Source organism: Podarcis liolepis (assembly GCF_965112155.1).
Source record: "Podarcis liolepis genome assembly, chromosome: 14".
Classification (NCBI taxonomy): domain Eukaryota; kingdom Metazoa; phylum Chordata; class Lepidosauria; order Squamata; family Lacertidae; genus Podarcis; species Podarcis liolepis.
This window is the reverse complement of record NC_139569.1, coordinates 45,054,352-45,082,346: the sequence shown is the minus strand read 5'-3', so window position 1 is coordinate 45,082,346 and position 27,995 is coordinate 45,054,352. Positions and strand designations below refer to the sequence as shown.

The 27,995-nt window shown below is 47.6% G+C and overlaps 1 protein-coding gene across 1 annotated transcript; it reads left to right on the top strand.

Moving 5' to 3' along the window:
- On the top strand, window positions 1-27,995 carry LOXL1 (lysyl oxidase like 1). Its single transcript, XM_083475790.1, has 7 exons — window positions 1-1,704; window positions 17,191-17,299; window positions 19,719-19,856; window positions 21,556-21,712; window positions 23,401-23,496; window positions 24,087-24,202; window positions 27,771-27,995. The coding sequence occupies exons 1-7, from the start codon at window positions 498-500 to the stop codon at window positions 27,775-27,777; spliced, it is 1,830 nt and encodes a 609-aa protein (XP_083331916.1). The 5' UTR covers window positions 1-497; the 3' UTR covers window positions 27,778-27,995.

Genomic DNA, 27,995 nt, shown 5'->3' with positions numbered 1-27,995 from the left:
ATAAAAGTGGGCGGTTTTTAGGACCCTGCATACCAGGCACTCGCAAAAGAGTCCTGAAACTTCCCAGCATTTTTTCAGAGCCTGTTGCTTATTCATTCAGACCAGAAGCAAAGACATTCAGCCAAGAGTAGGCAGGATCAACTGGCGTCCCCTGCGATGGGCAAAGCAGCAACGTGAAGACGACGACCAAGAGCAAGAAATAGACAAGGAGCAAAACTTTCCAGGCTCTCCTGAGTTCTCAAGAGACTCGTTCATCTTCCTCTCTCCCTTTCTCTTTCTCCTCCAACAAGCTCAACATGAAGCTTGCGGGAGACCCCTGGAGCAGCTTCAAACAAACAGGGAATGGACAGAGTTGAGACCGATTCACCTAAAGAAGAAGAGAAGGCAGCGGAGAAAGAGAAAGGGGACAAGCTGTTGCCACAGGCCCTCCAGGCTGCTCTTCCACGACTTCCTCCCATCAAAAACACCCATCAAGGTCATTGATCCCTTTCATCACCATGGCACCTCTCAGCTTCTGGGACCTGTGGGCTTTGATGGGCTTTGGGGCTGTCCTGCTGGTCCGGGGTCAACACCCACAAGGCAGTAACGTAGACGCCGGTCGATGGAGACAGATGATCCAGTGGGAGAACAACGGCAGAGTGTACAGCCTCCTGAACTCAGGCTCCGAGTATGTCCCGGCCAGCCACACAAGGGCAGACAGCAGCGCAAGGGTCATGCTGGCTGACGCTGCCGCCAGCCAAGGCAGCAGAAGGGTCCCGGGGAACACCCGGCGGCAGGCTCCCACCTTGCCAGTCCGGGCAGGATCCGATACCATCCGGGGCCAGACACGGCATCCGTTTGGCTTCGGACAGGTCCCTGACAACTGGCGGGATGGGGCCACCGGGGACGGTCACTCCAACTCTCCACGTCCCTGGTCGCCCACCTTTCGGCAGCGTCAGGTGGGCTCCTCTTCTTCCTCTTCCTCCTTTGCACATTCCTCGTTTGGACAGCTCTACCCGCAGGCCTCTTACCCCCAGCCACAGCCGCCATTCGCCAACCAATATGAGGCCTACGACCCGCAGGTCCCCCGTGCGTACGATGAGAGCTACACCTACTACCGCACCACGGGAACCGGAGGGGGTGCTGTCGCCGCAGCTGCAGCCAGCGCTGGGGTCGTCTACCCTTTCCAGCCCAGGGTGAGATACGAGGAACATGCTGAGGAGCAGAACCCCTACAGAGCCCAAGGATACTACCCGGCACAGGAAAGGCCCTATGTGCCTGTGCCCCAACAGCTACAGCCCTCGGACGGCTTAGACCGAAGGTACTCGCACAGCCTCTACCATGACACTGGGACTAGCTATGACCAAAGTGTCCAGGACCCTTATGCCCAGAACCAGCAGTCTGCGGGGCAAGGGGTGCCTGTGGCAGACAACTTGCACATCAACTCCGGGTCCCCCGTGAGTGCTGGGACCAGGTATGGGAACGAGCCGTGGGCAGGGCAGTACCCTCCCTTTGGAGAGGCGCCCGCAGAACCCTACGTCCCTCCCCGCAACGTGGAACCTCAGCCACCTTTCCGGCCCTTAGATCCCCATGGGGTGCCTAGGCCTGAGCCCTACCTTCCCATCCGGAACGCTGAGCCTCCCCAACAGATTCCAGACAGCCAAGGTGCTAACCAAGCCCGGGTCAGCGTGGGCAGCATCTACCGGCCCAATCAGAATGGACGGGGTGAGTCACAGACCCCAATGATTGGTGGGAGGGGTGCTGGGGAGGAGAGGAAGCAGTGGGTTGTGGGGTGATTCCTTTCTGTAGACCTCTAGGGACGAGGCGGTCCAAGAAAGAACCTTCAGCACCTTGTCTTAGCTTGAATCCCTCCTACTCTTCTTAAGAAGAACAACTAGGAAATGCCATGTCTTCTGGTAAAGCTGCTTGAGCAATGAGCTGCAAAGCTACTTCAGCTGCATATAGTAGCTATAGGGTCTAGGAGAAGAGGGTCAACTTCACACTGGGGCATATTTGTGCCATTGCTTCCTGAAAGTGTGAAACAGTTGTGTTGGTGTGCAGGGCCTTGCACATCTTCCCCTATGGAGGCTGTGCCATTGCCATTATCTTACTCATTTGTTGGTGGCTCCTGCCAAGTTAATCTAATCAGCTAATAGAAATCTCTTTCGATGACACCAAATTGGGCAAAAACAGGGATGGGGAACTGATGGACCTCTGGATATTGTTGGACTACAAGTTCCATCACCTGTGACAACCGGCCGTGCTGGCTGGGGTAAATGGGAATTGGAGTCCAACCACACCTGGAATGCCACAGGTTCTCTATCCCTGGGCAAAAGCAACTGATAGCTAATTCCTAATAATTTGTATGGGATTTGCATAGGGGAGAGTACCGCCTACAACAGGCATCCCCAAACTTGGCCCTCCAGATGTTTTGGGACTACAACTCCCATCATCCCTGGCTAACAGGACCAGTGGTCAGGGATGATGGGAATTGTAGTCCCAAAACATCTGAAGGGCTGAGTTTGGGGATGCCTGAGTTTGGGGTTGCCCTAGAACATCTGCAGACACTGGAAAAATGCAGGGACAATTTGGGCAACCAGAATATTATGGTTAAGACTAAAGGAAAGCAAATGTGTCTTCCAGATGTTTAGGCAACTCCCATCAGTCTCAACTATCATTGTCAACGATCACAGATGATGGGAGTTTTAGTCTACAAAATTTGCAGGGCATATTGGCTACCCCTGGTTCATAGGATCAGAAACAAGCCACAAGTGCAAGCACACTTTTCCTACTCCCTTCATTTCTGATGTGTGACTTCCCTTGCAGTTTCCTGTTTCGCATTAGCTGCAGTTTTCAGTTTCCAACATCCAAACCGAGAAAACACATTTGCTATTGCTAGGATTGCTGTTTATTTCTTTCATAACAATTTCTACTTGCGTGGTGGTTATTATTTTTTTTTAAAAAAAACCTCAAAGTGGTTTACAAAGAGAATAAGACAATAACACGATCAGTATACCGTATATCAGTATATAAAATTATCAGCAACTATTTAAAACATTTAAAAATGGCAATAAAATAAAAACAGATTAAAGCATGCATAGGCATTCCACATGCCTGGGTAGACTTGTCTGAACAAAAATGTTTTTAGCAGGTGCTGAAAGGCACATAGCAAAGACGCCTGTCTGATGTTGTGGGGAATGTGCCAGAAATTCAACAGGCATAGCTTTCCCCTGTACTAGATATAGGGAGAGGGGCAGAGAAGCTGCCATTGTTAATCTTGCCCTGTCTGCCATGCAACTGGCTGGACAGGGTTAGGGAACCTCAGGTCTGGGGGGCCAAATGAGGCGAACTGAGCTTCTCTGTTTGGCACTTGGGATGCTCTCCAGGCCACACATCCACACACCTGAGCCACACACCTGAGCCACACCCATCACTTGCCCTGCTTTGCACCTTGCATGAGCATTTCTGCCTGGCTGGAGCATCTCCTTGAAACTTCGACCATGCTACTTGTTTGCCCAGATGGAGGGTAGAGAGGGGTGGGTGAGTGTGAAGAAACTGGCCCGCCCTACAAAGGTAAGATTTGCCTGGATTGCTCTGTCCACTTTTGCCTCTGTCCCACTAGAGATGGGAGAGAAATCAGATTCAGTTCACATTTAAAGCCAATTTATCAAATTGGTACTTTCGAGACCTCAAGCACAGCCCTCTTTCAAAATCAGCAGTGCTCCGCATTTTGCGATGCGGTTCTGCAACCCAACATTTACAAAAATGCATACTCTATCAGGGTGGAAATGTGCATAAAATTAATATAAAAAAATTCCTTCCAGTAGCACCTTAAAGACCAACTAAGTTAGTTCTTGGTATGAGCTTTCGTGTGCATGCACACTTCTTCAGAAGTATCTGAAGAAGTATCTGAAGAAGTGTGCATGCACACGAAAGCTCATACCAAGAACTAACTTAGTTGGTCTTTAAGGTGCTACTGGAAGGAATTTTTTTATTTTGACTATGGCAGACCAACATGGCTACCTATCTGTAACTAAAATTAATATATCAGTGAGAGTCACAGACAAAAGATTGCATTACATTCCTCAGAATGCAAGCAAAAAATGTGTTCACTGGGGGAAAGCTGCACAAAAAGATGGGAGAATCTTCAGGAGGATTTACAGAAGTTGTTGCAGAAATATGGAGAAGTGCAGACTGGAAAAATGAGAAACAGAGAGAGAGCCAAAACGGACTGATCCTTCCATTCCTAGTCTCCACCTACAACTGATATGTGACCCCCCCCCCCAATAAAAAAGTTGCCCAGAAGGGAAGGTGACCCTCGGGTTTAAAAAGCTTCTCCAACTGACTTGTGAAAAACAAAGGAGGCTAAGACCCTTAGCACTATAACACACACACACACACACACACACACACACACACACACACACAATCCACCCTTCTCCCTTTCCTGGCCACAAAGAAGGCAGTTTCTGCATGAGCTGTAGAGGAAAATGAGGGGGAAATGGGGCTCATCACCCTGGGAAAATAGCCCATCTAGGAAAAGGAAAACGCTGATCCTAAAACTCTGCTGCCTTGTGCCTATACTCATCCCATCTTTGGGAGAAGAAAAGATTAAGGACTAAGCCCAACACAAATTCAGAGTGGAGTCCCGAAGCAGTGGCAGAGCTTCATGTTCTGGTACCGGGGGGGGGCAGAGAGCAGGCGGGGGCAGGGCTGGCACGCGTCCTGGGGGCATGGTATGCCACCCACAAGGGCATGGTGCGCATCCTGGAGGCGTGGCATGCCGCCTGCGGGTCGTGGCGCCTAGCACGGGGGGGGGGGGGCAGCCACAATGGCTCTCCACCAGGATCACGCTGCAGGGGGCGGTACGCTCCCCCTGCAGTCCTCTTCCTCCCCCAGTGTCCCTAAGCCAGTTGGACGGCAACTTGTATCCCTCCTTTTGGCAACTCCTGCAGCCCAGCTAGTGTCAAACGTCTCGCTCTGCTTTTCTTTGGACCACATCTGCCTATTGTTGGAGTCAATATGTCCCTGAATGCCTGTTGCCAGCATGGGCATAGCCAGGATTTGGGGGGCCAGAACTGATGTGATTGGTCAGTTAGTTTCATATTTCTATGGTTTTACTTGATTTTGAGGGTGGGCAGCTGCTGCCCCCGCCCCCTTGGCTACACTCATGATTACCAGGAGTCACAAATGGGGAGCGTGCTTTTATGCTCAGGTCTTGCTTGCAGACTTCCCATAGGCTTTCGGTTTGCCACTGTGAGAACAGAACGGTTGTCTGGATGGGTCCAGCAGGGCTTTTCTTGTGTCCTGAACTTATGGAACTTTCTTAGCTCTGCAAAGCCAGCACCAATTACTTTTTTCTACAGGGGAATGTGCAAAGAACATGTGCCTACAGCCTGAGGCTGTGTCTGAAGATCTGTGGGTTGTGGTAGTGATCGGCCCTTCACCATCTTGCATGTGGTCTATTCATTTCCTCTGCAATAACTCCATCCTCTGCTTCTTTAAAAGCCAAGAGGGTGATGTTTCTTTGGTTTGTTAAAGATATAGTAGGAAACCAGGGTTGTCCTACAGTGTATTATTATCAGTTGGAAGCACAGTAGCTGCAGCTTGCAAAATGTCAGGCATTGCATGATGACTTACACCACAAGTGTATATAGCTTATTCAAAAGTGAGGCCCACTATGTTCCATGGGACTTACTCCCGGGGAAGTGTGCATAGAAGACTATTTTGCAGCTTACGTGCATTTGCCCAAAGATGGAAAACTTGTGGCCTTCCAGTTGCTGTTGAACCAAAACACCCAACAGACCTGGCCTGTTTGACTAATAGTCAGGGATGATGGGAGCTGTAGTCCGGGAACATCTGGAGGGCCACAGGTTCCTCATCCCTGCATTTACCTATGGACCCAGTCAAATTCACCCTTATCTGGAAGAAATCCCATGGGATTCAATGGGGCTTACATCCCAGTAGACATGTAGATAATTGCACCATTAAAAGGTAAAGGGATCCCTGACCATTAGGTCCAGTCGTGACCGACTCTGGGGTTGCGGCGCTCATCTTGCTTTATTGGCCAAGAGAGCCGGCGTACAGCTTCCGGGTCATGTGGCCAGCATGACTAAGCCACTTCTGGCGAACCAGAGCAGTGCACGGAAACGCCGTTTACCTTCCCGCCAGAGAAGGTATCTACTTGCACTTTGACGTGCTTTCGAACTGCTAGGTTGGCAGGAGCAGGGACCGAGCAATGGGAGCTCACTCCGTTGCAGGGATTCGAACTGCCGATCTTCTGATCGGCAAGTCCTAGGCTCTGTGGTTTAACCCACAGCACCACCTGCATCCCTTTATTGTACCCTTATCCGCCACCAATGCTTGAGAACAGAGCTGGACTTTGGACACTGACAGCTATAGCTAACAAAATTGAACCAGTACCTTGGAAGGCCCCAGGTTTACCAGAAGAGGCTTGTTACGTCTGAACCCGAGAGAATTCCTTTCACGGTGCAACAAGACCATGCCAGAACTGTGCTTGAGTAATGGCAGGGCCAGCCTTTGGCTCTCTTTTTCTCTCCCAAGGCCTGGTGCCTCCTGATTAGATAACCCCTAGCACCGGAGTCACAAACTGTCTCTCAGACTGGTGGGAAATCCCAGCGGTCCATGAGGATGCCAAGCTCCAAGCATGTTCCTGAGATTAGACCTCCTCCTCGGAGTGCACTCCACGTTTCGTGCAAGCAAGAGTGAACAAAAGGCTAATTTCATTAGCTTGACCTCATCTGATTTGGGCCTGGCTCCAAGAGCTCTAGAGGCTAAAGGGAGCCATGAGTGTGACTATCCTTGTCAGCTCTCTCTGACATATGTTAGCTTCTCTAAAATAAAAACAAACTCCTACTTTACTCCCCTTCGTTCCACTGGTACTGCCCTTTGCACTCTCCTCCCTATATTAGCTCACACCAGTTAGGAATGATGTAAACCTTTCTCTTCAGTCAAGCCCTGAGGAGAATTCAGGCTGTTCAGCAGAATTCAGATTACAGGATGTGAAGCCAGGTCTGTCTTCAATGAGTCGCACTCCTGAAAGCCCCTGGGTTTTTATTTATTTATTATCAATTAACTGAGTACAGTGGTACCTTGGTTTACGAACTTAAGCTGTTCCGGAAGTCCGTTCTTAAACCAAAGTGTTCTTAAACCAAGGCGTGTTTTCCCATAGCAGCGGGGGACTCAATTTACAAATGGAGCACACTCAACAGGAAGCGAAACATGTTCCGCTTCCAAGACAAAGTTCACAAACCGAAACACCTACTTCCGGGTTTGCAGCGTTCTTAATCCAAGTTGTTCATAAACTAAGCTGTTCTTAAACCAAGGTGCCACTGTACCGTTATCAGACATCTCATCACCAAGGTTCTCTGGACATGGAACCATTGGTTATAAACAGACCCAAATATAAAACATTGACAAATCACTGCTCAGAAAGCCAGCCTTTGTCAAACCAGAGCTGAGCAGAGTTCATTCCATTGCAGCCTGATTCCGCAGGGCTTTTCTTATGTCCTGAACTTATGGGACTTTCTTAGCCCTAGTGCAGAGTCCTAAAACATCAATGTAGAGCTAAAACTCAACATACAGCAGAGATGTGCAGCCTGTGGGCCTCCAAAAGTTGCTGGACCACAATTCCCATCATCCCTGATCATTGGCCATGCTGTCTGGGGCTGATAGGTGGTAGCTCAGTCGGTAAAGCATGAGACTCTTAATCTCAGGGTTGAGGGTTCAATTCCCATGTTGGGCAAAAGATTCCTACATTGCAGTGGGTTGGATTAGATCAGGGGTCAGCAAGATTTATCTTGCCTGGGTCAGATCAGTCCCACAGAGATACCTCTGTGGGCCGGATTGCGGACATGCATGAGTTCGTGCATGTGACGGCCTGGGCTTCGGGCTTGGAACTGGATGAGTCTCAGTCTGCACTGGATCCTCTGCCTCAGGCGGCATCTGAACAAAGTCTGGGGCCTGATTCTGAAGAGCCCCAGTCTGCAACAAGCACCAGCTGGGCTGAGTCAGGGGCCTGAGCCTGCCCTGGCTCCAGGTGCGGGGATTACCTCATTGCTCTCTGCTGGGCCATCACTTACAGCTGCTCCACTACCAGTTGGGTCAGGAGAGGCTGAGACGGCCTCTGGGTCTAGTAACCCACCGACATCTCCCGAGCTGCAGAGACTCAGGTCTGAGAGAAGGAGAGACCCGAGTACTTGCAGGAGGAGTGCTTGCCTTCGGGCGAAACAGGGAGGTGAGTCACCAGGGGATCAGGACCGGCTGTTACTCTGTCAGAGATAAAAGGCTGCCAGACCCTGCCCCAGGTTGCAGGAGCAACATTGCTGCTTGCTGCAACCTGCCTGAGACCCTGTGCCTGACCTATCCTGGTTTCCTGCCTTGGCCCTGTTGGACTGACTCCTCGTGGAATCCTTGGATTCAGGACTGGACCCCCAGGCCCAGCACAGTGCACCCGTGATTTTCACACGATTTCTGGCACCGCAGAAGAGAGTCCCCACGCCGCGCAGCACACGAGCAGGCAACTTGATTTAGGGGCGGCTCATGGGCCAGTCAAACGACCTCCGCAAGCCGCTTCCGGCCCATGGACTGGATGTTGTTAGGATACTGCCAGCGGTTCCCGGCTAGTTGCCCAGAAAAGTATAATTTATTCAATAATTACAGAGAGAGGCTATAGAACCCAGCCTCCTGGATAACGGTGCTGTCCCGAGTGAATCTCCACCCCCGTCTCTCCCACTTCCTCATTCGTCACGTCTACGGTTGTTGCTACGTGCCCTCTGTCTTTGAGCTCTTTGCTCTCCTACTTTCAAGGCTCGCCAGGCTCTGGGAAAGGGTGGATCTGGAATGCTTTCTCAAGGCACCGTGTCCATCAGCTGCCGCTCTGCTTATGTCCCATCCTCCTCCTTCTCTCCCATTATTTCCCATCTTTTCCATCATCTGCCTCTGAGCTGCGACCTCTGCAACTCCTGTTGTAAATCTAAACTGTCTTCCTCTTCCTCCTTCCTGGAGAGATCAGGCTGGAGAGGCAGTCTCCACCATTCCTCCTATGCCCAGTCCCTGACTAATAATAATAATAATAATTTATACCCCTCCCATCTGGCTGGGCTTCCCCAGATGTACATCAAAGGCAGGCTGAGGTTGTTGGGGCAGGCCCCTGTGGGTCAGCCTGGGTGGGTCAGTAGGGGTGTGGAACCTACAGCCCTCAGCCTAGTTTCTGGCAGCCTGAATTTTAAGCACTCCAGAGAGGCAAGGAGGCAAATACAGTGGTACCTCGGGTTACAGACACTTCAGGTTACAGACGCTTCAGGTTACAGACTCGGCTAACCCAGAAATAGTACCTCGGGTTAAGAACTTTGCTTCAGGATGAGAACAGAAATCGTGCCGCCGCCGTGGGAGGCCCCACTAGCTAAAATGGTACCTCAGGTTAAGAACAGTTTCAGGTTAAGAATGGACCTCCGGAACGAATTAAGTTCTTAACCCGAGGTACAACTGCAGGAGGGAGAGGGCTTTACAATCCAGCAACGTTGCAAACCCTGCCTTTTTTTACTCTGGCAGCACCCACTGCCAGCATGCAGTCTTCAATATAAGACAGAGAGCGGGGTGGGGGGTGAGCAGTGCTGGACAGGGGTGGGGGGAGAAATAAAGTTTCCCCACCCCCTGTTCATCGTGTGCCAGGTCGTATCAAAACAAGCCTGGACGTCTTGCCAAAGAGTTTAGGAACCATGGAGAAAGCAAACAAACAAACAATGGAACTTTTGAGGCTATGAAAAGGAAAGATTATTAAATGCAACCTTACGAAGCAATAGGGGAAATCTTCACATCTTGAAAGGCTTATACGGGAGACAGCAAACAGGAAGCAAGACCAGGACACAATTGTTTCTCCCCGACAGGGACGGAACAGCAGCAGGAAACTCCTGACTCCACCCAGAAACAACTAGGTCTAGGGCCAGCCACCTAGTGGCTAAGCTATATAACAACAGTATCCACACACTGCTCCTTTCATTTGCAATGTTCCTTCATTCAAACCTTGAAAGCATAGGAAGTTCAAACCAGCCAGGACATACATTTGATATTTCTTCCACACTCTCTTGCACATTGGTAACATTCAATAGCCCAAGAGTCAAAAACATTCATTCAGTGTTTTGCCATGAGAAGCATCATTTTATTTGTTTAATAGGATTTTTTAATATTAAAATATTTGAAAGCATTTTTTAGAAGAATCTCCTCACAAAGTAGCAAACATGGCATGCAGCAGCAAACCAGATTAAAATCTTCAAATGTCTAAACATCAAACTGGGTAACACAGAGGGAAAAACCAACAATTTGGCCAGCACAATTAAAAGCACAATATGGATAGTGCTACCTATCAGTAGCCTGCTTAAAATCACTTCATAAAAGTGTAAACGTGTTGACTGGTACCCATTAAGACTGGTAGAGAAGAAGACAGGGAGCCCACCAGTTGGTGGCACCAGAGCCAATGACCGGCAGAGACAACTAATTCTAATTTGGTCCATATCCAACTTCCTACTGAGATCTAGGAGGCCAACATTGAGACCAAAGAGGAGGAAATTAACAGGCAGGGCAACTCCTGGACAGGCTGTAAGTAAGAAGGCAGGCAGGTAGGGCCTGGCTGAGGGCAAACTGAAGTTGGTGAAGCAGTGTCCCATTTTTTCCTAATGGACCAGCCTCTACTGAATGACAGACGAAAAACTGTAGATGACGGCTGAGGAAGGAAGCTGTGCAGAACAGAGATTGCATGGAGAATGTCTACACATGTTCAAAATGTGTGGATGTAGACTGTATGTAGGTAGATGAGCTTAACAACATGTGGAAAAATATTATTATTATTATTATTATTATTATTATTATTATTATTATTATTATTATGATTATTATTCCCCACCCATCTAGCTGGGTTTTCCCAGCAACTCTGGGCAGCTTACAGCACATATAAAACACAGAAAAACATTAAAAACTTCACAATACAGGGCTGCCTTCAGATGTCTTCTAAAATTCAGATAACCGTTTATTTCCTTGACATCTGAAGGGAGGGTGTTCCACAGGGCAGGTGCCACTACCAAGAAGGCCCTCTGCCTGGCTCCCTGTAACTTCACTTCTCACAGTGGGGAAACAGTCAGAAGACCCTCAGAGGAGGACCTCAGTGTCCGGGCAGAATGATGGGGATGGAGATGCTCCTTCAGGTATACTGGGCAGAGGCCAGAATGGGCTTGATGCTTATCTATCCCTCCATGCATTACTTATCCCCAGAACTGTCATCTGTGCAGGGCTCTAACCAGTCCATGCATACTTCAAACAAATTCCTAACAACATATTAAAACCAGCACCATTATGGCAATTCAGCTCTCAGAGCTAATCTACAGATCAAAGTTGCTATTGCTGCTCCCCCCCCCCTTCTACTGTGATTGCATTTTTCTTTAAAGTTTTTCTCTTCCTTGCATCCATTAACTGGCCACTGAGGAGCTGGGCTCTTGCAAGGAGCTCTGAATTGACTTAGCAGGTTAGCTCTTGCAAAGCTGATCTTAATTCTGTTAGCCTGCAGGAACAGCTTCCTCGGAAAAGCAAAAAGAGAAACACCACAGAGCCACAAGGACAGTGGATCAGATCGAAAGTGAGCTAAAACCGAGACCAGGCCCTGCAGTGGTAATCTACCATTTTAAAAGAAAACACTTGCCTTCTATATTCAAGCCTGACCCATTGACCAACAGAGGCATTCTGCTTGAAGCCGCCTGCCTTCTCCTCTGCAGCCTCCACATGTCTCTGATTAGATTTATTTTCATTTTATTTCCGTATATGTACGAGGATCACTTAGCAACAGCTTGGCTTTGCATATTTGTCTTGGATTCCCACCGGGATTTTGATTCACCGCGTGGGCGTTGGGGTGATTTTTGTGCATGCCCCCCCTTTTTTCCCATTTGCAAGTTGGTCTGAATCTCAGACCCTGGGATACTGGTGGCAAGATAACCAGGTCTCTACATTCCTTCCCTGTTCCCCAGGTGCTCACTTAAAGTGGATGGAGATTCCTTGGGTTTCTGCCGAGAGGTAACACCAAGGTCCTGACCCAGGGTGCCCCGAAAAATTCCTTGACAGTTTTCGCAGGAGGGAGAGAGAGAATCTGCGTCTCTTGGACGCTTTTCCATCTGAGTAATTCGTTTCTGGCTTATCGGAAATTCCCCGGGCAGTTCCAATTACCGAACTTCTTCTCCTATAAACAATATTTGCAAAGCACTGCTAACACAGAAGAGCTGTCCATTCCACTTAAGAAGGGGCTGGGCTTAACATGCCCAGATGTTCCCAGGCTGTATAGGAAACCCAACAGTGCCCAAGCCTCATTAAATGAGACCAGAGAAACTTGCTTTTAGGGCCCTCTTCCCACAAAAAGCCTCCCTTGTCTCAAAAGGCAAAGAGTATCAGAAACTGCCTTATAAAGATGTGCACACAGCATAAATTTAAAGCCCATCTAAAGCACATGCATTCTGCTAGCTAGAGAATCCCAGAGACCGCAGTTCATCCCTTGCCAGAGCTACAGTTCCCAGCACCCTTAGAAAACAGCAACCCCCAGGGCTTTGGGGGGGGGGGGGAGTCATGTGCTTTGAACATATGGTGTGGGCACAGGCAGAGTCTGACAACTGGTCCGTGTAGCATAGTAAGATTTATTCCAATGCAAATCACCCTGTGCAAGTAAGCCTAATTAGTCTAAATTAGCCTAATTTCCCGGAAAAAGTCTACACATCCTTCTCTCCCACCCTGAAAACCCATATCACTGGTCTTCCTTCTTCCAGATCCACCGACTCCAGTCCATTCCTACCTGCTCCCAGTTTCCCAGAGAGCCAGTGTGGTGTAGTGGTTAAGAGCGGTAGTCACGTAATCTGGGGAACTGGGTTCGCGTCTCCGCTCCTCCACATGCAGCTGCTGGGTGACCTTGGGCTAGTCACACTTCTCTGAAGTCTCTCAGCCTCTCACCTCACAGAGTGTTTGTTGTGGGGGAGGAAGGGAAAGGAGAATGTTAGCCGCTTTGAGACTCCCTAGGGTAGTGGTAAAGCGGGATATCAAATCCAAACTCTTCTTCCCATTTCCCCCCAAAATCAACAGTCAACATTAGAGGAAGCACCGTGGTTCAATGGCAGAGCATCCACTTTGCATGCGGAAAGTCCCAGGTTCCATTTCTGACAGGTAGGGCTGGGAGAGAGCCTTTCCTGAAAGCCCAGAGAGCAGCTCGGACAATACAATCGACCAGTGGTCTATGTGTAAGGCAACTTCCTGTGTTCCTATGTGGCAACTGCCCATGCTCAGTCCTTGTTAGGCTGCTTTTGCAGGTTCCCCCAAAAGCAGTACTTCTGAAAACCTTTAGGAACCCCCAACCAATGGGCATGGTTGGTGCTGTTTTCACTGTTTGGCACATCGTTTTAACTGAGTACCCTCTGGGCTTTTAAATTAGCAGAAGAGAGGCTATGTCAGTGTACCATACAGTAGGTGGAATAGCAGGGTGAAATAGCAAGCCAGGGCATGTTGTTGGATCCTTCATTGAAAACCAGGGTTGTTATATAAGCATATTTTCACCTGTAACACGTTGGTGGTCCTGGCTGATTGCTACCAAGCTGTCATAGCAAAAACAGGAACTGATGGCTCCAATACCAATCCAGGAAGATGCAGGGCATTCAGATGTCATGCATGCTGCAAAGGAATCAGCTTTCTCCTGCCTTCTGTTTCCAACCAGTTATTACAGGAATGGGGAACCAGAATTCTGGACCACTGGTTATGCCTTGGTCCCTGAATGGTTTCTCAAAAGTTTTGAATCATCTAGCTCAGCACTGGGACACAGGTGGAGCAGTGGTCTAAACCACTGAGCCTCTTGGGCTTGCCGATCAGAAGGTGGGAGGTTCAAATCCCTGCGACAGGGTGAACTCCCGTTGCTCAGTCCCAGCTCCTGCCAACCTAGCAGTTCAAAAGCATGCCAGTGCAAGTAGATAAATAGGTACCACTGCGGTGGGAAGGTAAATGGTGTTTCTGTGAGCTCTGGATTCCGTCACAGTGTTTCGTTGCGCCAGAAGCAGTTTAGTCATGCTGGCCACATGAACCAGAAAGCTGTCTGTGGACAAACGCTGGCTCTCAGCCTGAAAGCGAGATGAGCGCCACAACCCCATAGTTGCCTTTGACTGGACTGCAGGGGTCCTTTATCCTTTTGTTTACCTTTTGTCTACACTGACTGGCAGTAGCTCTCTGGGAGAAATAAGAATGCCCTTGCACATCCACTCCCTTATAAATATATGTCGCTTGTAGTCCGACGCCAACCATTTGTCCTGCAGGTGGATATGGGCACTGTACCCCATCATATGCAGCCCACTGCTGCATGTGAAGATCTGTAGGGTGGGGCACCAATCCAGGGATGGGCAACCTTTGCATCACCCAAGTTGTTGCTGGACTCATCAGCCTTGGCTGTGCTGACTGAGATTGATGCAAGCTGGAGAGCAGCAACATCTGGAGAGCCATAGCTTCCTCATCCCTGAGTTATTACAAATAAGGGGAGTGTGTGTGTATATATATGCATGATGACAACTCTCTCCCCACCCCCAACCTCTTAATGCATGTATTAAATCACTGAGTCATAAAGATCCCTTCTCCTTAAACACTGACAATCAGCTCAAGGAATTGGGGGGGGGGGAGCGAGTCTCACGTTTCACTTTTTAAGAAGGGAATAGCTCAGTTAAAGAAACCGTTTCGCTTCCCCCCCACAACACCTCCCCCCCCCATCTTCTCTTAATGTGAGAATCCCTTGGGGATTACATCAGCAGAAATGACTAAGCATAGAGGCAGGAAACGAGAGCCAATGTGGTGATGTGATTCCTCCGGGGAGAACAGCCCACGAAACAAGAAAGCATTGTTCTTTTTCACTCTCAGTAAAAATTAAAAAAAATGAAATCAGGGGCCAATGGTGCTCCCATTAAAATCTGGATCAGAGAAGAGCAGGCTTTCCCCTTGAACAGTCAGCATTCGTTTTTAAGCAGAACCCCCATGGCCCATTAGTGGGTTTCACATTTTACACAGCAAGAGTGCATCAAGAGAAGATTTTGGGACAAAAGACTGGGAACTCCACCCCCAGCACAATGAGCTGCTGAGGGGTGGGGGACAACCACAACAGACCTGGCTCGGCCCACACATGGTCATCTTAAGAGGTAGGTGTTGGAGACAAGATCATTACGACCAGAGTTTAAGGTCATGTGCACATTGCTGCTTACCCTGACTCCAGCATGCTCCCACTGCTAGGGGCAAGTGGCGTTAGCCACAATCCATAGGTATCCCATAGGTTTTTGAGAAATACTCCTGTTTGATGCACCTTCCTACGAACCAGCTTCCATCTGATTTGAAAGCAGAAGCTGCCGTTAAGTTGAGGTGTGTAATTTCAGGCAGCCGTTGCGAATGCTCATATGATGGCTTCGGGGAATGGGGAAACGCATCAGGTAATGGGCAACAGAATGAGACTTGAAACACTGCAAAGGAAAACCTTGCAAACCACTGCAAAGGAAAACCTTGCAAACCACATAGCCTAGAGTCACCACTGGGATGTCTTCACACTGATGGCAAAAACCGCAGGACCCTCCATTGTGCGCCTCTGAAGGCATTTCCAGGTGACATGCTCATCGAGCATTCAACCTAAGGTTAAATGATGTTGTCTATTTAACGAACATTCACTTCGATTTGTTTGCGGGGCAGTCAGATGACATCTCAAAGCAAGTGTTATCCCACACATTCCAGCGGATTTTCCCCATCACTTTCCTTACAGCAAAAAGCCCAGTGCTTTTGAGGGAGTGGGAGAGAGAAATGTTTTTTCCCCCCAAGAACATCCATTCAGCTTCAGTTGCATGGCCTGGATTCATTTGGTTGAAAATAGTCATGGTCTGGAAGCACCCAATATCAGTAAATCTCCTATGAATATAGGGCTAGGCCAAAATGGCCCCCTCAATGTGGTGGCCCCATTTGCAGACTGAGACATTGGGCGGGGGGATTTTCAGGGGTAATAACAACAATATTCAAGGCAGGAAGGGGAAATTTCTCACGAGCTTTTATTGCTTCAGTCAGTGAATGGTAGTCATCTCCCCATCCCTACCTTCCCAAATTCCCATGTTTTGAGGGTCATGCTCAGGGTTGGCATCAGTGAGAGGCCACAATCCAATGTCCACAATCTTGCAGGGCGTCCTGCCAGCCCTTGGAGCCTGCTGGTTGGGCTGCTGCTCTTAACTTGATGTCATTGCCTGTTCGCTTGAGGCTTGTTCACGCATTACACCAAACACGGGTCAACACCATCCATGTGTTTTTGTCGAAGTTTAAACAGAAATATAGTAGATCTCACCTTACCAGGAAGAAGGCTTTGTCCAGGTGGACTAGGTGGCTTGCTCAACCCACTATGTGGGTGATAAGGCCTTTGAGGTCCCCACTTCCCCTTCTTGTGGTTCCTTCTCTTCAAGCCACACATGGGCAGAGAGAGTCCTTGGGACAGAGGACTCCTTCAAAAAGGGGCCTGTCATCTGATAATCCTCTAACCTTAGAGAGAACGGTGACAGTAGGACCCGTGGCCACCCTGAGCTTACAGGGGGCAAAATCACCACAGATGCTCTGGATGGGGCCAGCCTAGCGAAATGAAAACACTTGATTTAATCAACTCCAGAAGAACAGCCAAGTGGTCTTGGACAAGGTACGTTTTTTATTTGCCAACACACACAAAATAAACTAAAACAGGGTCAGGCTTAGACAGGCAGGCTCTTTAGCTAAAAATGAAAGCTGTCTTCTGCTTTGAAATTTTTTATAAGTCCATCTTTGGCTGGTTGCTCTTGCACAGGGGTAGGCAACCTAAGGCCCAGGGGCCACAAGCTGCCCACGGGGGTCATTTAACCGGCCCACAAGCTGTCCCCTGAACCAAGCCGCCCGCTTGGCAAGTCCCTGAATGCTGCACTAAACTGGCACAGCGTGGTGCAGGGACTCACTTCCGCGGTGCCAGAATTCGCGACTGCGCAGACGCAGATGCCGGAAATCGTGTGCATGTGCGCTCATGCACACGCACGATCTGGCCCATGGAGGGATCTCCTCTGGAGTGAACTGGCCCAGGCGAAGTAAACCTTGCCAATCCCTGCTCTTGCACTTACATCACCACAGCTAACTAACTCCTGCCTCTCTCAACAGGCCTCCCTGACCTTGTTCCCGACCCAAACTATGTCCAAGCTTCCACTTACGTCCAAAGGGCTCATCTCTACTCCCTGCGTTGCGCTGCTGAAGAGAAATGTCTTGCAAGGTAATGTCCCTTCCTTCAGAACAGTCCTTTCATGGCTGCCTTTATTCCACAACCCCCCACCCCTGAAACAACTTTCTGCTGTGTGGTTCATCTGTCTCATTGTTCATAATCAGATCTGCCATTTTAGGTTGCCGCTGGGAACATCCTTGCTATGCCTCTTTGAACTCATTGGGGGGGGGCTTCCTGAATGGGCCCCCTTTTTCACCACTAATGTAGGAACACAGGAAACCATCTCATACCGAGTCAGACATCCCTCTGGCTCAATATAGCCTAGGCTATCTGGCAGTAGTTCTCCATGATTTCAGGCAGGGCTATCTCCCAACCCTACTTGGAAATGTCAGTTCCTTACATCCACACTTAACTTTGCTCTCCATTTCTGGGCACAGGTCTGGGTTTGCAGATCTGTGTTGGAGAACTTCTTTTTTTCTTCTTCTTTTCTTTTTCCCCTTTATTTTGCCCCACCACTTTCTCTGCAAAAACCCACTCTTTACAGCTAAACAGGAGCAAACGGCAATACGTAGAAAACCCAAATCACTGTTTGCTCTGATTCAGGAGTAAAGAGTGGGTTTTCCTGGGGAAAGCAGTGCAGGGGGGGAGGGACTCAAAGTGCTCACACATGGACTAGGAAAGCACAGAACTGTCCCTGGAAAGTGTGGGACAAAATGTAAGTGTGGATAAACCCTAAATGCAGACATGTCTTAAAACCTACCTGCCTCTAGGCTCTAAGGTAGTGTTAGGGTAAATGTGACGATACATTTAAGGACATTTTCACTATCTAGTTTAGGATGTGGATCCAAGCATGAGGCAGAAGGAGAAAGTAGCTTAAGGAGAGAAGATGTGTTGTACATGGTTCTTTCATCAGACTATTTCTTACTCAACTCCTTATTAAACAGAGTATATTACAGATAGCAACCAACTCGCTAGGAAATAATGGATCTCTTCTTCTCTTGACACCAGCCCTTGTTTCATCTGTCAGATGTTTGGGGAAATACTATATTGATGAAGTAATGTTTCACGACAGCAATATCATGACTTGCAGACCACAGACTAGCAAACCAGCAATTAGTTTTTAATGCTTCTCTGGGTGTTTTTGATCGCCAGTCCAAGGCGACTAACCATTCAGAGGCTCACTGAAAAGAAACAGAAGAGCATTTTGATGGAAGATGCCTTCATGCACAGGTACAGCCTGCCAATAAGGTCTGTGCTGTGTGCATAAGTATGGGGAGTTTGTTCCATGGCTGCAGAAGCTGGCACTGAGCTTGAATGACCTTGGTGAAGGGGCCAAGCTCAGTGGTGGAACATCTCCCTTGCTTGCAGAAGAACCCCTGATACAATCCCTGGTATCTCCAGGCAGGTCTTGAAGGAAACCCAGCCTGAAACCCAGGAGACCCACTGCCCATCTGTGTATAAAATACTGAGCTAGATAGACGAAGGGTCTGACTTCGTATAAAACAGCTGTCTTTGTTCCTAAGCCAGCCTGGGATCTGGATGTTCAATTTATTCAACAGCATGTCTCCAGCATTTGTGGTTACAGAGAAATTTCGAAACATCTTCATGTTGTTTTCCCCCCATTTCCTCAATTCCCTCTCTATCACCCTTTCCTTTCCAAAAAGGTAATATTATATGAATCAATTATTCCTTATGGTCATCGACCAATAAAATTAAACACACATTTAAAACCATACAACTAGATATAACAATTAAAAACTTAATGACAACAAATATGCATTTTTTAAAAGAAGACAACAAAATATATCTCCTAATCTGCACTGCAGAATCTTCTTCTTTTTCCAACATCTCTTAATGATATGGAAGAAACATCCCTTAGGTGAAACAATACCAAAACCACAGATCTTCCCAATTCTTAACAGTGGGAGAATCAACCTCTCTCTTCATTCAATATACAAGTTATAATGCAAAAGGAAATGATATCAATATTAACACCAATTTCAAATTATTTTAACTCAAGTCATTGAAGATTCCAAGCGCTTACATGGGAGTAAGCATCACTGAGGCCAAAGTGGCTCCCTCCCAAGTAAATATGCCTGGGATCACAGTCTAGGTTGTACAGCACTAAGCAAGCCATGCTAATAGGTGTGAAGTACATACATCAGCCCTTCTAACAGCAAACTCATGTGGCGAGTGCCAACAGCAATGAGGCCCACTGAAGAACAAAGAAGGGGGGAATCCTGATTTTTGCAGAAATACAAAAGCATTCTTTAAAAATCCAATAAGGACCCCAAAGCTGGGGGTGCTATTTTACGGCATGGAAATAAACACAATCCCCTGCTCAGACTGCAGCATAGAGGCACTGGGTGCACTTCAAAAGCTGGCAGTCCTTCTGCATTTACACCCGGGACTGATTCTTTCCCAGAAATCTTCTTACCTCGTCCTGCCACCTGCTTTAATGTCCTTCCAGCACCGCCTACACCCCTGAAGCAACAGACTACGACGTCCGAGTTCTCCTGCGTTTCCCGCAAAGAGTGAAGAACCAGGGCACAGCAGACTTCCTGCCCAACCGGGCCCGCCACACCTGGGAGTGGCACAGCTGCCACCAGTAAGTAGGGGGTGCTATTCATGGGACTCTCTGAATGGGGCTGGGAAATGCTGTCTGATCCAAGTCCAGTTAAAGGATTTCTCCCACTATGGGGAGAAATAAATTGCAATTCTATTAAAATTACAGCCATTGTTCCCAAATTTGCATGAATACATAAAAAATAGCATGTAGGTCTTTCCCCTTTGGTGATTTATTAGCGGCCACCCAAGACAGCTTGCAGACATGACAGCTCAGCACAGCTGCCCAATAATAGCAAATTTTGCCCCTACCTACATTTGTCACAATCAACGCTGTTTCCATTTCGCTGCAGTTCAGCTTCCACCAAAAAACTGTTATCCATCTCCCTGTCCACTATTTAACATAAGGTACCCAAGTTAAATAACTTACATGACTATTTACGTAAAATGCATTCATTTCTGTGTAAAGGGAACAACAAAAGATGGAAATAAAAGAAGCCTGTATTGTTTGTGGACTTAAAAGCAACACAACGTAAATGAATACAGATCGCATTCCCTTAGGTGATTTCTGTTCCAGACCAGTGGCAAACTTGTGAACTGGAGCAATTTCCACTTCCTTTCCCATTTTCACTGGGATTCTTTGACATCCCTATTCAAGAGTGGCAGGTACTTACGCCAGGCCTGTTCTTAGGGCTTCGGTAATACAGAATAGTGACATGAAGAGGTGGCTCATATAATGATCCCTAGCATTAGAGCAGGTATGGGGAAACTTCCGCCCTCCGGTTGTCGCTGAGCTGTGACTCCCACCATCCTACACTTTCTGAGGCTGGTGGAAGTTATAGTTCAGCAGCAATTGTTGGCCAAAGGTTTTTGACACCATTTTTAGAATCTGGATGCTCAAAGTACATCCCTATTTGCAAAAAAACCAACAGGTTATGTCTGTGCTGGGCATACCCCATGAACTCCTGCTGCAGATCCAGGGCTAGATTTAGGTTTGTTGAGGCCGTAAGCTACTGAAGGTAATGGGGCCCTTTATATGTCCAGCTGTCCTTTGTCAACAACAAATTGTTGACAAACCAGTGATATTTTAGGGAGCAGGCTAGCAGGCAGGACCCATTATTTACATCATACACAACACAAAACACTGCTGCTATAAGTAGGTTTTAGAATCATAGAATCATAGAGTTGGAAGAGACCACAAGGGCCATCGAGTCCAACCCCCTGCCAAACAGGAAACACCATCAGAGCACTCCTGACATATGGTTGTCAAGCCTCTGCTTAAAGACCTCCAAAGTAGGAGACTCCACCACACTCCTGGGCAGCAAATTCCACCGTCGAACAGCTCTTACTGTCAGGAAGTTCTTCCTAATGTTTAGGTGGAATCTTCTTTCTTGTAGTTTGGATCCATTGCTCCGTGTCCGCTTCTCTGGAGCAGCAGAAAACAACCTTTCTCCCTCCTTTATGTGACATCCTTTTATATATTTGAACATGGCTATCATATCACCCCTTAACCTCCTCTTCTCCAGGCTAAACATGCCCAGCTCCCTTAGCCGTTCCTCAAGCTCCCTTAGCCGTTCCTCATTTATCTTATATTTTGGAAATGTACATCCAGTGTGTTTTTTCCCTTTAAATTTTTTAGGGGGGCCCAAGAGAGTGGGGCCCTAAGCTATAGCTTGTTTAGTTTATACGTGAATCCGGCACTGTGCAGATCTGTGTGTATATCCTCCTGCTACCATCCTCAGGCATTACCACAGCATGGATGAATTCAGCCACTATGACCTGCTAGATGCGGCCACGGGCAAGAAAGTGGCAGAGGGCCACAAAGCAAGCTTTTGCCTGGAAGACACCACCTGTGACTTCGGGAACTTAAAGCGCTATGCCTGCACATCGCACACCCAGGTGAGGACTGGGAGAGGGAAGTCCTCTGCCTCAGGACAGGTCCTCTGCCAGCTGTTGGTCACAAAACAATTTAACCCCTGTGTTGCAAACCATAGTCAGTAATATCCAAGGCAACACGATGGCCAAATACAATGATACAATATCAATACACACTCTTTATATAATATGAAATATATGAAATCACATAAACAGAAAACTTATGAATCTCTGAAAGTCACAAAATATGCACTCTTAATGGATTCTCTTGAAAACATAAAACCAAATAGACATAAGTCTTATAAGTCTCTGAAAGTCTTTGAAGACTACGCAAGTCTCTGAAAGAAGCAATGTATCAGACTCTTATCTGGTGAAAACAGGCTGTATAGCTTTGTTTATGGCGTCCAACACTGCCGAAGTAGTTTGCAAACAGACGTTGTGAACAGTGATTCCGGATATACCCACGTTTCGTGGAATTCTTCTTCAGCACAGCATAAGGACACAGAAATGCTTCATAAACCCCTCTATATGGTGAATGGAAAAGTAGAACAACAATTGTTATGGAGCAGTGTCTATTGATATCGTATCATTGTATTTGGTAATTGTGTTGCCTTGCATATTACTGAATTGTTGGTCACGGGCATGCAAGTAGCGATGCCAAGGCCTCATGCTTAAGACTAAAGCAGACATGTTGGAAAGTCCCGGGTTCAGCTCCTGGCAGTTGCTCAGGTAGGTCTGAGGGGGAAATCCTGAATAAAAACCTGGCCAGCCACTGAAGACCAGGGATGGGGAACAAGATCCTGCCAGGAGGCTGATTCCTGATATTCCCACCCACCAAACACCACCGGGATGGAAGAGTGATGCCATCCATGTGTCAGTTGCCTGACTTTACCATGGCATCAGGTAGAGCGTTTGCCTTTGCAAACTGGTTTTTCAAACCACACAGGCAAAAGACACGTCGAGCAAAACACTTCCTTTGTGTGCGCAGTTCAAAGTTAAACCCCACAGGCTAAGGAAACAGGACTGGCAATCATTGCCAATCAGTTGATTGATGGATGCCAGTCTTGCTTTCAGCAGGGATCAACCTGGGGAGGTCCTAAGTGGACCCCATCCCTGTTTGAGCTTAATAATAATAATAATAATAATAATAATAATAATAATAATGCAATAAAATATCAAACATAAAAAACTTCCCTAATCAGAGCTGACTTCAAATGTTTTCTAAAAGTCAGATAGTTGTTTATTTCCTTGACATCTGACAGGAAGGCGTTCCACAGGGCAGGCCCCACTACCAAGAAGGCCCTTTGCCTGGTTCCCTGTAGCTTTGCTTCTCGCAGTGAGGGAACCACCAGAAGGCCCTCAGAGCTGGATTTCAGTGTCCAGGCTGAACAATGGGGGTGGAGATGTTCCTTCAGGTATCCTGGGCCGAGGCCATTGAGGGCTTTAAAGGTCAGCACCAACACTTTGAATTGTGCTCGGAAATGTACTGGGAGCCAGTGAAGATCCTTCAGGACCGATGTTATATGGTCTCGGCGGCCACTCCCAGCCACCAGTCTAGCTGCCATATTCTGGATTAGTTTCAGTTTCCGAGTCACCTTCAAAGGTAGCCCCACATAGAACGCATGGCAGTAGTCCAATCAGGAGATAACCAGAGCATGTACCACTCTGGCTTTGTGTTTGGTGCCAAATTAAAGTTATGTTTTCTGTGTTAGGGTCTGAGCCCTGGTTGTTATGACACTTACAATGCTGACATCGACTGCCAGTGGATTGATATCACAGATGTTCAGCCTGGGAATTATATCCTAAAGGTAAGTCGTCCTCTTCATTGTCTTTCTAAATCTGTCAGGACAAAACTGAGCTGGCCATAAAATGAAAAGCAATTTCTGTGTTCTGCTGTGCCAAGTAATATTCGTAGAAGAGATTCTGCTTTTTGGCTGGCATTTTGGAAGTTTCATAGCCAAAACACTTATCTCCAAATTTGCCATCTATCAGTTTCCATTCTAAAGGAGAGAAAATTTCACAGATTGGGAGGAAATTTGAACATTTTTAAGTTTCTTTTTTAGAATTTTATTGAGCAACGAAAACAGACAATAGACACAAAGAAAAGAAAGCCAAGAACAAAATAATATAAGAGAGGCATGAGGAGCTTTTGATAATAAAACTGAAAGGGGGAAAAACCAGGAGCAATTAAAATGGATACGGTTATTACATTATAAATTGGGTATAAAGCAGAGGCAGAGACAGAAAAAAGAAAATCAGAAGGTCTTCCTGTTTACAGACGTTGCCAGATAAAATAACATTTCTAAGGGATTTGACTATGCAGATGAATGATGGCTATACAATACACCCAGTTCTTCATCCTGGAGTCTGAATTGTTCTTTCTGCTTTGTTGCCGCAGGTTCAGGTGAACCCCAAATATATTGTGATGGAGTCGGACTTCACCAACAATGTGGTGAGATGCAATGTTCACTACACCGGGCGCTACGTCGCCACTACAAACTGCAAAATCTCCCAGTAAGAGTTTTGAGAATCATAGAGCTGGAAGGGTAATCTAGTCCAACCCCCTGCAATGCAGGAATCCTTTGCCCATGACTCGAACCCACGACCCTGAGATTAGGAGTCCAGTGTCAACTGACTGAGAAATCCTAGAATTTTAGAGCAGCGGTTCCCAACTAGGGGTCCATGTAACCCACACAGGGGGTCTGTGGCACCAGTCACATAACAAAAACTACCATAGAGATATCAACATTTTCAAAAGTAGAGAGTCCTTGGCTTGGCTTTGGAAAAACAGGGGGGCACAGTACTTAGATAACTGGGACCCACTGTTTTAGAGACTAGAGGGGATCTTGTAGGTCATCTAGCCCAACTGCCTGCTTCAGTGCAAAAGTCCAATATCATCTGGAGGTCCACAGCAGTGGTGTAGCGTGGGTTGTCAGTGCCTGGAGCAAGGCACTGCCCACCAATAGGCTGCAATGAAGGGGCAGAAGTGTAGCGACCTATCTGAGTGACAACCACAGCATCCCATGAGCACTGAGCAGGGCGGAGAGCAGGACAGGGGATTGGTCGGGAGCCGGCATCTTTTCAAAGCCCATGTAAAAGGTGCCATAGCAACCAGACGCTGCCCAAATATGCTTCTCAGTCTACCTGTGCAAACAATGGGAGATTTTTTGTGTGAAGATGAGGATACACTATTTTAAATTTGTTATTACTACATTGCTTGGCTTGGCTTTGCTTTTGACATTTTGCACCCCAAAGAATTTTGCGCCCAGTGCAACCACCCCTGTGGCCCCACACTACACCACTGGTTCACGACCTCTTCATCCCTGAATGGCAGCATCCCTGGCAGAAGGCCACCCAGCCTCTTCTTAAGCACCTCCCAAAGCAGGTCTCTTCCACTGTCAGAACAGCTCTCACAGAGTTCCCTGGGAAGAGGGACTGACAGTTAAATCAGTCTGAGAATTGTGGCTCTGTGAGGGGAACAGTGGGGTGGTCTCTCAGCACTCTTGACAAACTGCGGTCCCCAGGATTCTCTGGAGGAAGCCATGGCTGCATAAAGTGGCACAATACTTTTTAGAATGTATGGCTCAAATAGGGCCCAAGTCTCTATGTCCCTGCAGATGCTCAGAACAAGAGGAGCTAGTGGCAATCGAAGTCCCCACCTCCGATAATTTCACTCATGACCACTAGCTGCAGCTCCCATCTTTCATTTGGCCTCCTCAGCCCAGCCCAGCCTCTCTGCGTGTTTTGGTTCCTGAGGCTGACCAGAGTCAGCTTTTTCATGCTTCTAAAGCCTTTTCATCCTCCTGACCACATTCGCTGGACCGCCAGTATAAACAGGAGCCTTCCCAGAACTGCACTGCAATGCTTGTTGATTTTGACAAAGGAACTGAGAGGGGAAAGGAAGAGGAAGGGAGTGTTTTCCCCTAAAATTATGTAGTTGTGTTGCTGCTCTTTTTTATTTAAAAAAAAACTCATAAAAATGCATTCCTAGCTTTGAATTCTCATAAAATGTGCATTTCCAGTGTTTTGCTCCAACTTGGGTTTTGAATGGAAAAGCAGGAAGACGCCCGTGGTGGATTGGGATTGGACCTGGGATTGGATATGGTGGTGCTCAGAGCAGAGTTCCCTGAGTAGCCACAATCCTGGATTTGCAGGGGTGCCGATTCTGGCTCCCTAAATGTTAAGGAAGGAAGATGAATGGGAGTGGATCCACACTAAACCCTGCTGCAGACCATGTCAAACTGGCAGAGTATTCAAAACTGGACCTTTCGTGGGCTCATTTGGAACATTGACTTCTCCTGTTGATGCTAAGCTGCTTTAAGAATTTAAAACCAGTGTGGCATTAGGAGGCATGCCATGCCTTAGACCAGTGGTTCTCAACCTGTAGGTCCTCAGATGTTGTTGGACTACAACTCCCATCATCTCTGAGCCTTGCTAGCTAGGGGTGATGGGAGTTGTAGTTTAACAACATCTGGGGACCTACAGGTTGAGAAAGGCTGCCTTAGACTGTAATCGAGAGGTGTGATGAAGGCATGCACAGATGGGAACATCCATTGGCTTACACATACACCTGCGCAACACTGCATTCAACCGTTTTCGCTTCAGCCATGCGCCCTCTGCTGAACTGCTGCCAACTGTATCAACTCCCCTGAGAGCCAGTGGGTTGTAAGCAATGTAGTGCTGAGTTAAAGTCACTCAGAGGTCTACTTCATCCCATTGCTTTAATGTGGAACATTAATGCGCAAGGGGATGCACATGCAGGTTGCTAGTAGCTTTGTGGCACAATAGGAGCAGGTTCCTGCTAGCACAACTTTTGTACTGGATTCCTCTGTTGCACAACATAAAAAAACTCATTGTTCCACTCATGCAAGACCCCACTTAATCCCCATACCATAGGAATATAGTTTAAAAGTGCATGAGTGTCAGGGACTGGGCAGGGGAGAAATGATGGAGACCACCTCCTCAGCCTGACCCTTCCAGTCCTTAACAGACATCAACAGGTTTACCATACCCATTGAGTCAATCATCCATCTCCTACTACCCTTCTGAGAAAACCCCCCACCCCAGCCTCCCGCCATATATAAAGGTCTGGTGACTTCTTTTTCACTGTATCTGAAGAAGTGTGCATGCACACGAAAGCTTATACCCAGAACAAACTTAGTTGGTCTCTAAGGGGCTACTGGACAATTTTTTATTTATTTTGTGCTTCCGGAGAAGAAGACGACAGTTCATAATTACAACAGGGGTTTGAGGAAGGTCACAGCTCAGAGGCAGATGAGGGGGAAAGCTGGGAAATAGTGGGAGAGGAGGAAGAAGCAGCACCAGAGGGGGGACAGCTGATGGACACAGTGTCTTTAGAATGCATTCCAGACCCACACCTCTCCCAGAACCCAGCAGGCATTTATGGTAGGAGAGCAGAGAGCTCAGAGGCAGAGGGCACATCTCAGCACCCGTAGTGATGATGCATAGTGGAAGTGAGAGAGGGTGTCAGTGTCCTCGGACCCTTGTCGGCATAAAAGAGTCCACGAGAAGAGTGTCCTTGCAGAGTACTTTCTGCTTTTATTCTTAAAAGTCTTTCTGCAAAAGCGACTGACCAACTGTACACATCAACACTACCAGCTTTCACTAACCAACCAACCAACCCAACAGCAAACTAACATTTCTCACTTTATATATATACAACCCGGTGCAGGCCGCTGTCTCATGCTGACCCAGCATTTTAAGCATTAAAGAAACAGCGGCCAATTTCTAGCCGTGAGAGAGGGGAGGTGGAGACTCACTTGAAGCACTGTCATCACTCCAAGAGGCTGCATTTCTAAGCCTCTCTCTGTGAATATTGAATAAAAAGCATTGGTAAGCCAGATGGGCGGGGTATAGATAAGTTGTTGTTGTTGTTGTTGTTGTTGTTGTTGTTGTTGTTGTTGTTGTTGTTGTTGTCTGTTCCTGGCAACCTACCATGGGGGTTTGACTCTGACACCTGACAATGAGCATCCACAAACATCAAGGAAGTTGCCAGTACAAAACTGATGTGCAATTGCTGTCCGCAGCCTTAGACCTTTCTCCCTCACTGTTCCTTTTACAGGTCTTGATTCCAACCAGGGTGGTAGAATGGTAGAGGCCTCACTCTTCCCCTGTCCCCAGACCCTGCAAAATCCAAACATCTCTCAAGCTGGTAGCACACCCAGAGGAAACGGCTTGACCGCCACCAGCATCTGTGTGAGAGGACAACCGTTCGACTGCTTCGTTTTGAGAACACAAGTTAAAGAGTTGTCACTTTAAATACTTTTATAAATACTTTTGTCTTTAA

Excerpts from the sequence above, each read along its gene's own strand:
- LOXL1 (XM_083475790.1), top strand. The coding sequence starts at position 498 with ATGGCACCTCTCAGCTTCTGGGACCTGTGGGCTTTGATGGGCTTTGGG. Across the intron at positions 21,713-23,400 it reads CCTGCACATCGCACACCCAG|GGTCTGAGCCCTGGTTGTTA; the intron begins GTGAGGACTGGG and ends TTTCTGTGTTAG. Across the intron at positions 23,497-24,086 it reads CTGGGAATTATATCCTAAAG|GTTCAGGTGAACCCCAAATA; the intron begins GTAAGTCGTCCT and ends TTGTTGCCGCAG.